Source organism: Leucopleurus acutus (genome assembly GCF_964270905.1).
Source record: "Leucopleurus acutus genome assembly, chromosome: 10".
NCBI lineage: Eukaryota > Metazoa > Chordata > Mammalia > Artiodactyla > Delphinidae > Leucopleurus > Leucopleurus acutus.
Window position 1 is genome coordinate 65,586,159 of NC_139153.1, and position 11,210 is coordinate 65,597,368.

The 11,210-nt window shown below is 44.1% G+C and overlaps 1 protein-coding gene across 2 annotated transcripts in view; it reads right to left on the bottom strand.

The window, feature by feature from the left end:
• LOC309968051 (diphosphoinositol polyphosphate phosphohydrolase 1) overlaps positions 1-8,474 on the bottom strand; it is a 108,606-nt gene extending 100,132 nt beyond the window's left edge. For both annotated transcript variants that reach the window (XM_082849159.1, XM_082849160.1), the window contains exon 1: positions 8,109-8,474. In XM_082849159.1, coding sequence (XP_082705285.1) covers positions 8,109-8,207 — 99 coding nt within the window. In that variant the 5' untranslated portion in view covers positions 8,208-8,474. The remainder of the gene's footprint in view (positions 1-8,108) is intronic.
• Positions 8,475-11,210: the final 2,736 nt, after the last annotated feature.

Genomic DNA, 11,210 nt, shown 5'->3' on the forward strand with positions numbered 1-11,210 from the left:
TTGAAGGCAAGTAGCTTCCCCGTGACAGCACTCTCCTAACACACACAGCCCACTGCCAACACATCCCCAGCCTCGCAAGAACTGAACCTACACACACACACACACACACACACACACACACACACACACACACACACACACACACACACACACACACACACACCCCACTCCATTCCCAGCAGTTCCCCACTCTAGAAGAATCCCTGGCACTTAAGGTAACCAAACCCTCAATAAAACTAGGTAAGTGTTGAAAAGTCATACATACTCGAGTGGCCTGGGTTCAAATACATTTCTAGGAAAAACTGGCAAGCCTTTGTTCTATTAAACAAAAAATGTCCTCCAACCTTTTATTAGCAATGCATTGCAGTACTAACTTTTATAAGCTAACTACCTGACTTGTGTGCAACTGCCTACTACACACACACACACACACACACACACAAACACACACACACAACCTCTGAAAGAAGAACTGAGGGTGAGAAACGGTGTGGCTAGAGAAGACGGGTGGGAAGATTTACCTTTCACTCCATATCCTTTGTACCTTCTGAATTTTGTAGTGTGTGCATATATATCACCTATTCAAGATAGTCTTTCTGAGTAAACTACCCTGAAAAGAGTGTAAAGAAACTTTAGGGTCTCTACTTCGTGTCCTTTCAGACTTATCTCTTGAAAAGATTACAGTACTTTATTTTATCTCCACCTGGATATTACTTAAATACAGCTTTTTCTCATAAACTCTTTTACCATGCTATTCACTTTACACCTCATATTCAAAGGAAGGAAGGTGGTTTCACGGGATGTTACTGGTTTGTTTGCTGGCTGGCTTTGCAGAACGGGGTAAAGGAGAGCCAGGAAAACTGGAAAGGTGACAAAGGCCCCACAGAATCTGGTTCCCTCCCACCTCTCTAACATCTCCAGCTATACTGGCTGGCTTCCAGTTCTTCCTCCTTCCCAAGTTCATTCTCCACTTGGGGCCTCTGTAATTGCTCTTCCATCTACCTTGCCTTTCAGGGACCACCCTATCAAAATTTGCCAATTCCCCCCCACACACACCAATCTCAGCCACATCCTACACTTACTTTCTGCTCAGCACCCGCCACTGCCTAAAATCATCAAGTTCACTGATATTTTTGCTCATTTACTGTCTCCTGGCATTTATATCAGATGCTTCACAAAAGCAATGACTTCCATTCCACCTTGTTCATCACTGTGTCCCCAGAACAGTGTCAAACCTGGAAGTAGGCACTCAGTAAAAGTCTGTAGAACAAATGAGTAAATGAATGAATGAATATAAGAATAAACACTTTTCCCTATTCAAAGGGTGAGGAAGCAAAGGCTTCAAGAAGGCTTGGAAAAACATTGTGAACACTCGAGCACCCGTGTTACTTTAAGGCAGAAATTCTCAAACTGGATTCAAGAAGTTTTCTTGGGTGTTACGAGGATTTTACTCAGAAACTCAGGTGCATATGTTTTATTACTAAATTTTAAGTTTGAACCTTATTACCAAATTCAATTCTTTATTCTTCTTTTAACCGCATAACATCTTATTATCTTTTTTGCCTATGATGGTTTCTTTGTTCTGTTTCACGTTAACCACCATCAATCAAATGCTTTAGACTCAGCACCCATAAACTTTACATTGTGTTTCTCTTACTCTGACCTACATAAAGAACAAAGCAATAATGACAGGAAAATTTAATGGGCATCCCTATCAACCTTCATCTTCAAATTAATTACGTTAATATTAACTAAACTTTAGAATACCGATTTGACATACATTGTTGACTATGAACCACTACCAACAAGTCATTAAAACAGTATCCACTACTTGATTGTAGTCTGTTGGTGCATTTATTTACTTATTAATAAAGGGTTCCAGGCTATGAGCAAAATGAAAATCCTTTTCCCTCAGGTACTGCACCACTAGGGCTGGGGATCAGCACATTATATCAGTTAGCCAACACAAATCCTGTGAGATGGCACAGACTCTCAAGTTCAGCATCTGAAAGAAATCCTAAATGTCCTATGATGGGATGATCCAATAAGATTCTGAAAGTATTTACAACCAAATACACACATACGTTCGATGCGCTGATACTCAAGATTATCAGACACCCTGTCACTAAGACTGGAAATAAGAAAAGAACTGGGAGACTTCTCTGAAACCTACATACCAACACATTATTGGTAGACACTAGCATTCGGTATATTTTGTTTATTTTCAGTTCCTCCACTAGACTGCAAGCTTCTTCAAAGTAGGGACTATGTGTTCATTCATTCATTCACACAGTCAACAAATAATATTGAGCATCTACTACTGTTCTAACCACTGAGGACACGGAAGTGAATAAAACAGACAAAAGAGACAAAAATTCCTATCCTCAGGTACTAGCTTGCATTCACTTGAAAGGAAACAGACAATATATAGATGAATACATAGCATGTCTTGATGGTGACATGTGATGCCAAGAAAAAAAGCATAAGAGATGCACAATGGACTGGTGTTATCTTATATGTGGTGATCATTAAAGACCTGTCTGATAAGATGAAAATTAAACAAAGACCTAAAGTGAAGGAGCGAGCCATGCAGATAATATGGGGGAGAAACAGCACAGAAGCCAGTGGGCTGGAAGAGAGGGATGAGTAAGAGGGAGAGTGGTGAGATGAGGTCAGAGCTATGGCAGGGGACCAGACCATCCAGAGTGCTGAAGATCATGGTTAAGACTTTGGATTTACTGAGACAGAACACCACTGGAGCAGAGGAGTGACATGACCTGACTTCTGTGTCAGAAGAATCACTCCACCAGCTGTAGTAGTGAAGACTAGAGGGGTAAGGGCAGAAGCAGGGAAACAAGTTAGGAAGATAAAGCAATAATCCAGGAAAGAGGCAATAATGGGTTAGGCTAAAATAGTACAGTGGAGGGACTTCCCTGGCAGTCCAGTGGTTAGGACGCCACGCTTCCACTGCAGGCGGCACGAGTTCCATCGCTGGTTGGGGAACTAAGACCCCGGAAGCTGTGCAGCCAAAAAAGAAAAAAAAGTGTGCTGAAGGAATGAATAAACAAATGCATTCTTGAACAAGAGCCCTTCCTTTTTGTACTATTTTATGAAAAAGAATATAGACTGCTTCACACCCAGTATATACATAACACTCTGTTTATTGAGAAATGAGAATCACCCAAAAGCAAAAGATTGGGGCAAGGAGTGGAAAAGAAGAATGAAGACTGCAGTACAATTTCAGACCAGAATTCACATCTTGGGAAGTAGGTAGAAAAGGAGGTAATGGGAAAAACATCTGACTAACCCATATTTATTAGGCAGACACAAGGGAAAGGGCGTGTGTGTGTGTGCACGCGTGTGCACGCACGCACACAAAGCCTCAGAAAAGATTTAAAGAAATGAGGATCAGAAGTGTCCAGTCAGATGACTGGATCCATGCACACATGGTGATCCTAGAACAATGTAATACTGTACACGACCAAGATATGCTGAAAAATGACTCCCCAACCAGCCTGGGATCCACTAGAAGCCCTTCGTCATGGTTTTCGCCCCTGGGATTGCCACCTGAGCCTTACTCCCCACTCTAGAGCCCGGGGGAAGGTATACTCAGCAGAGACGTCCTTCCACCTGCTCCTCTGGGCATTTTTACTGACACTCAGGCCACCAGAGACTCCACTCACTGAGGATCTTCGATGTCAATCATCTTCTCATCCAACCTAGTGAGCTCAAGGATCTGAGAAAATGAGAACCAGGAGCCCCATGCCAAGAGATGCAGGGCTCCTGATGGAAAAGCTCAACAAGCAAAACTAAGACCTTTAAGGACACTTGTCCTCTCCTTTTAGAAACAGTTGTAATGCACAGGGAAATCTAACTGAGATGATCCTATCAGTACTCACTTTTCTCCCTCAGTAAACACAGACCCCTTAGGAGCAACTTCAACTTTCCCAGGCACTGTGATGCCATCCAATGTACAGTCAGTACCACCAGACTTTCTAAGAGTACTGCACATTGCTAGATACTCCAACTGTCAAAAATGCCTGTGTTACACTCCCCTACCCCCAGTCCAGGGAGGGCACACAGAGTACAAGCAATCCCACCCCTAGCATCTCTCACTTTCTGTAAGCACGGAGGCTCCAAAGGAAAGGAATGGAGGAAGAGGGAAAATTTCACTGGAAGTGCTTTAGGAAGGCCCAAGGTGAATAACATGACAAAGATGAATGTCGTATCACCCAACTTAGTTTCTATGAAGAAAAAAAACAACCTGGGACTTCCCTCGTGGTACGGTGGTTAAGACTCCGCGCTCCCAATGCAGGGGACCCAGGTTCAATCCCTGGTCCAGGAACTGCATCCCACATGCATGCCACGACTAAGAATTCACATGCCACAACTAAGGAGCCCACGTGCCGCAACTAAGACCCAACGCAACCAAATAAATAAATAAATATTTTTTAAAAAAGAAAAACCTGAAAACATTCATGAAGTTATCTATGTGCAGAGTCCTTCTAGACTTTTAAGACTCCTTCCCTCTCCATCTTTTTCAGTATACTAATCCATATTAATTGAGCAGCAATTTTTTTAGTGACTTGAAATTATTCCAAAACATTTGAAATACTTTTCACAAAACCATTCCAAAGCATTTGAAACACTTCTCACAAAACCATTCTTTTTGAACTCAAATTTCACCAGCTGACGTCATATTTAATTACACTGCATAACTACAATAACAAGTACAACGAACATAAACAGATATAGGGATAAATATAACTGAGTCTTTGTAAGCACATGATTGGCTGGCAGGCCACACGCTCCGGGGCCTGTCAGGCCCAGCAGCTTACAGAGTAAAAGCAAGTGTTCAGGGCACCAAGTGGTTAAAACAGAGGCTGGGCAAGAGACTGTCCACAGTACATCAGGTTCAAAGCACTGTAAGAAATGTTAGTTGGACTTCCCTGGTGGCGTAGTGGTTAAGAACCCACCTGCCAATGCAGGGGACACGGGTTCGAGCCCTGGCCCGGGAAGATCCCACATGCTGCGGAGCAACTAAGCCCGTGCACCACAACTACTGAGCCTGCGCTCTAGAGCCCGCGAGCCACAACTACTGAAGCGTGCGCGCCTAGAGCCCGTGCTCCGCAACGAGAGAAGCCACCGCAATGAGAAGCCCATGTACCACAACGAAGAGTAGCCCCCACTCGCCACAACTAGAGAAAGCCCGTGCAACAAAGACCCAACACAGCCATAAATAAATAAACTTATTTAACAACAAAAGAAAGAAATGTTATCAGGATTGCCCCAACCTAAAGATATTAATTTATCAAAATGTGTCACCATAATTAGTAAAACGTCTAAGGAGGGGGATTTTCCTGCAGTTGATGCTTGCTTATCAACAGGAAAAGCAGCCAGAGGTTTGAAGGAAAGGGAACTCATTTTCATCATGTTGTTTAGTCTGTCCCACTAGCCTCTAAGCTCCCTCACTGTCTGTCTCCTTTTAACTGTATCACAGAACCTGACACTTGGTGAGTGCTCAATAAACTTGCTCAGTAAACTTGCTGGATATGTTCACACACCCTAACCTGGATCAGTATTATAGCTGCTATCACTGCTGGCCTATAAATAAAATTTTCTGGGGCTGGAAAAATGGAATGTTAGAAGGTTTGACTCATGGTCTGTTATCTGCTAATACTTTCCATCTCTTTTTCTTTACATTGTAAGTACGTTTCCTGACATTGGCTAACTAAATTTATAAATCAGGGTCCTATTCATACTTACATTATTGTTGTATTAATGCTAATAGTATTCTGTAACCTATTCTATCTTGATTAAAGCCATTAGTGCTCATTAAAAAATAAAATTGGGTTGAATGTCCTATTGAGTTTGAATTTCACATTCCCACAATGTGTGGCAGCTAATACTTCCAGTTTCTAGCACTACTATTGAGAACATAAAAGTTCTCCGGGAACTAACAAATTACTTCCCTTCCAACACAATTATATAATCTGAGAGTTGAATGGCACCCTAGAGATTATTTTGTGGTCCAAAATCCCTCCCAATTAAGGGTTCCAATCGATAACTACTCAACTTTTGGGGGCAGGGAGGGATGTAAATCTTTAAATCCCACATTACAGAATGCTGCACCTATACAGCATTCTGTATAGGAACACACAAAAGAGCCTATACAATAGGCTCTTAATACATATTTGCTTAACTGAACAAATCTAAAATAGGTTCCATTTCATTATTTTCTTATTCTTTCTAGGCTTTAGCTGTAACATCTACTGAATTTGAATGAAAGATCGGCATCAATCTTCTGCTCATTAACCAATGTTCAAAAAGAAATTCAGCAAACTCCATGATCAGTCAAGTGTTTTAACAATGATGCTGCTTGTACCAGTACATAAAACTTTAACAGAAAATGGAAAATCAAGTCTTCATTACTTTGCTTATGATCTATAAAGGGTTTCCAACTTACCCAAAATACTCATGTGTTCTCAATTTCTAGTATGATTTTTTAACAAAGTCTTGCATCATTCATACAAGTAAATTATACACCCTTCTACTTATAATTGGGGTGTTCACAGATTTAACCATAGTGTTATAGTAAGACATGCTATTATGCTAATTAGTTTTCCCTCTAGTTAACAGCCTGTGTCATCTCATCTGATTTCCCATAATATGATATGACAATGAAGAGAACAAAGCCTCTGGAGCAGTAAACATCGCCAATAATTCTACTTAACTCAAGCATATATTCCAAAACAAGTACATAATTTACAGCAAGGCCCTGCTTAACAGGCTATTACAATGCATCTGTTTTGAGGACTTATACAATATATTCTAGGACACAAGTATACATTTCCAAATGCAGTTTCCTACTGTTTTGCTGAAAGGGAACACACAAAATCTCTCAACAGCACAATTACAGTGCTTTTAAGTTTTTTTTTTTCAGGCAATAAATTCCCACTTCCTCCTAAATATCTTTGGACAGCAACTTCTGGCAACCCATCTGTGTCTTTCATCACAACTTCTTTTCATAACTAACCGGTCAAGTTCTTTTCTCCCCATTTCAACACGATGTACTGTACTTGCAGCCCTGCCACGATAGCCCACTGCTGAATGCCGGAATACAGCATATTGAATTTCACTGTCCTTTATTGTTTCCAGTTTAACTGCCATTTTACCACCATACACACGAGAGAAACGCGTTCCCACAGGCATCTTATGAATTTCCGAAGCAGCTATTCTGTGAGGATTTACAAAACATTTGCCTTCTCTGAATTCCCTTTATCACCACAGAAACGGCTGTGAGGAGCTGAGATTTTTTTAAGTACCCTATGCAAAAAGAAACTGATTTTAAGCATTTCTCTTCTGCAAGCAAATTTAATCCTAAAGGCCTTCCTATAGGGCAGTGGAGGAATGTCAGGGCAAAGATCTTAAATACCGCTTTTGGCCTTCCCAATTAAAATGAAAAATTTTCAACACACAAAGATTATCTAATCAAATGTCCTTTCTTCTCAGGCTACACCCTAAGGGCTACCCAGAGCAGTGTAAAATAAACAACTGGCTTTGGCTTTTGCACAACGCCCTAAATCTTCCTAAGACACCCCCACTCCGGCTCACAGACGCACATAATCCCTCGGCAAACCCCCAACCTGCCAATGAAGTGGACTCTTTCTCTGTCACAAAGGGCCGGCCCGCGCCTCGTGCACGGAGGCCTCTACACACATGTGCTGGTCTGACAAGTGCGGAGCTGCCCTTTCTGGATCCAAAGCTGCAGGCCTGGACCGAAAGCCACACGCTCTTCCCACCCACTGCCTTCTACCCGCCGCCACTCTCCCCAGTGACAGGCGGCCCGCTCCGAAGTGCCCCAGCCGCCCGCCCGCCCGGCCCGTGCCGCATGGCCACGATCAGACACACTTCCCCTCCGCCCACCGTCCTCTTTCCTTCCTCCTCTTCCTCGCCTCAGGAAATTCCGTCGGAACTTCATTGGGGCCGAGAGGAGCGGCCCAACCCGGGGCCCGGGCAAACCCTCTCCAGCGGCCGCGCCCCCCGCGCCTCGGCCCGGGCGGCCACCGACCCCGGGGACCCCAGGCCCGCCCGGCCCGGCGCCTCACCTCCTCCTCACTCTCGCTACGGAAACATAGGCACGCGGCCCGCTTCTTGTAGCCGTCGCCGTCATAGGTGCGGGTCTGGTTCGACTTGAGCTTCATCATCCTCCGGGCCCGGTGGGGGTGAGGTGCGGGTCGCTGGAGTCGAGGGTGGGGAGTCCGCTCCAGACGGCCGCGCGCGCGCGCGCCCCCGGCTCGGCCAAGGGAAGCAGGGAAGGGGTGCCGCTTCTCAGCTACACGGCTCCGCCGCTGGCCCGCCGCGGCCGCCTCATTTCCCCCAGCCCAGGCCCCGCGCCGTCGCCGCTGTCACGGCTGCCGTCGCTGTTGCCGCCACGGCCGCCGCCCCCTCTGCCGCCGCCACCCCGGACGACGACTGCGTCGCCATCTTGGGCGCGCTACGTCAGGGGCGTAAAGCCGCGCCGGCCTGCCGGACGGCCGCGCGCTCGCAGCGCAGGCCGCGTTCGGGAATCGCGCCCTCCCATTCCACGCAGCGTAAACGAGCGTATGGAATGAGGGGGCCGCGCGATTGGAGGTGGCTTTTACGCCAATAGCGTAGAGGTGGGGACGGTGAGGCGCGCTTGAAGACAGCCGGGGGAAAAGGGATGCGGGTACAGGGCTGCCCAGCTCCGCTGAGGAGGGGGAAGCGAGGATTTGCCCAAGGTCACGGCGCCCGGGCCTTGGCTTTGCCCATCCATTTGGGAGCGGGTGAGGGGGAAGGTCTAGAGGTAAAGGTGGGATGCAGTTAAACGCAACGGAGAGCGCAACCTGAGATGCCTGGATTAAGCACTGCAGGGAAACGGGGCGGGGGTGTGTGTGTGTGTGCATTGACATCCAGAAGCTCTGGACGTGTTATGGGCTGGGGCATGTAGTACATTGAAAGAACAGATGTTTATCCTGCATTCCTTTATTGGTGCAAAAAAGCAAATGCTTCCTCTTTAGGTATACAGGAGGGCCAGAAAAGAGTGAGAGAGTATGTGTGTGTGTATGTGTACACACAATGCAAATCATAAGGCATCATCATTTTGGGCAGTAAAGGAGGAGGATATATTGTGGTGTCAAACAGATTCTCCAGGGAAGGATATACAGCCAGATGCCCTCCAGCAAGGAAAAGGGAGTATGACTTGTGAAAGTTCTCAGCAGCCCAGACCAAACCTAGTACCATGCCGATGTCCTGGACATGCTGAAAATCATGTGCAGGATTTGTCTGTGAATTGCTTATTATCCTTTTTTGAATTTGCTTATATTTAGCATAGTCAGAAAAGATCAGGATTTGAAACCAAACAAACCTAGGTTGGAATCTCATTTACATAATTTATTTACCCCTGTAAAATAGAGATAATAAACTCACTTTGCACCTGGCACATAGTACTCACTTGATACATTGTAACTAAAGGCATACCTCAATTTATTGTCCTTTGCTTTGTTTTTTACAAATTGAAGGTCTGTGGCAACCCTGCACTGAGCAACTTTTATCCAATTGCAGTTTTTCCAACAGTATTTGCTCATTTCTTGTCTCTGTGTCACATTTTGGTAATTCTTGAAATATTTCAAACTTTTTCATTATCCTATGAGCAGTGATCTTTGAAGTTACTACCACAACTTGCTGAAGGCTCAGAAGATGGTTAGCATTTTTTAGTAATGAAGTATTTTAAAATTGATATATACATTTTTTTAGACATAATGCTATCGCACACTTAATAGATTACAGTATAGTATAAACACATGCCATAGGAAACCAAAAATTCCTGTGACCTGCTTTATTGCAATATTTGCTTTATTGCATGGTCTGGAACTGAACCAGCAATATCTTCAAGGTATGCCTGTAATGTTATTGACATTTCACTAAGCCCTTGACACATAAGATATGGAATTTCAGTTAGTTTTAGTCAATCTTCATGCGACAGAATTCCAAAAATCTTGGTCATTTTGCTTGTCTTTCTAGCCTTCTCTGCCATATGTCTCTAATTTAAAAAAAAGAAAGATAAAGCCCAAAGTTCTGATTGTAGAAATACTGTAACATGCCCACTGTCAAAAATTTGAAAAAAACATAGTATTTTTATTTTATTTTATTTATTTTTGGCTGCACTGGGTTTCTGTTACTGCGCGTGGGCTTTCTCTCGTCGAGGCAAGCAGGAGCTACTCTTCGTTGCAGTGTGCAAGCTTCTCATTGCGGTGGCTTCTCTTGTTGCAGAGCACGGGGTCTAGGCGGGCAGGCTTCAGTAGTTGTGGCTCACGGGATCTAGAGCGCAGGCTCAGTAGTTGTGGCGCACAGGCTTAGTTGCTCCGTGGCATGTGGGATCTTCCCAGATCAGGGATCAAACCCATGTCCCCTGAATTGGCAGGCAGATTCTTAATCACTGCACCACCAGGGAAGTCCCCATAGTATTTTTTTAATTAAAAAAAACTAACTTATGGGGGGGGATGTGAGGGGAATGACACTTGACTTAAAAAAAAAACCTAAATTATGGACATCTTTGAGCACATTCTGTAGAGATTTGTATCCTGCTTTTTTTCTGGTCTTTTCCATGTCATTAAGGGGTTTTTTTTAAATACCATTTCTAATTACTACCCAATAGTCCATCATAGGGATGAACCATCAATTTTACCATTTCCCTCCTGTTAGAAGCTTAGGTTGTATCCTCTGTTTCATTAGAACAGCAACAAACATCCCTGCACATAAATTCTTGTCTCTGACTCAGAGAGTTCCTCAAGATAATTTCCCAGAGGCGGATAAGGGGGGTAGGAACACACTTATGGCTCTTGCTGCTTTTCGTCAAAGGCTTCCCAGAAAAGTTGTATGAGTACAATTACACCAGTGGCTAGAGAGCTACACCATACCGTCTGCCACTTTCATAAGGTAGAGAGCAGAATTGCAAATGGCATTCCAGGTTTCAGCACACCAGAGTAAAGATAATAAGCAAGTTAAATTGTCACATCTTTGAAGGCAGGCACTGTGTCTCATTTACCTGGATATCTCCACCTCCTAGCACAGGGCTTTGTCCACAATAAGAGCTCAGTAAATGTTGATTGACTAGATGGATGGAGGTTTTCTGTTGGTTTCTAATTCCTTCTCCACCTTTTGTGGGCCTCTTTAGTTGCAAGAACTCA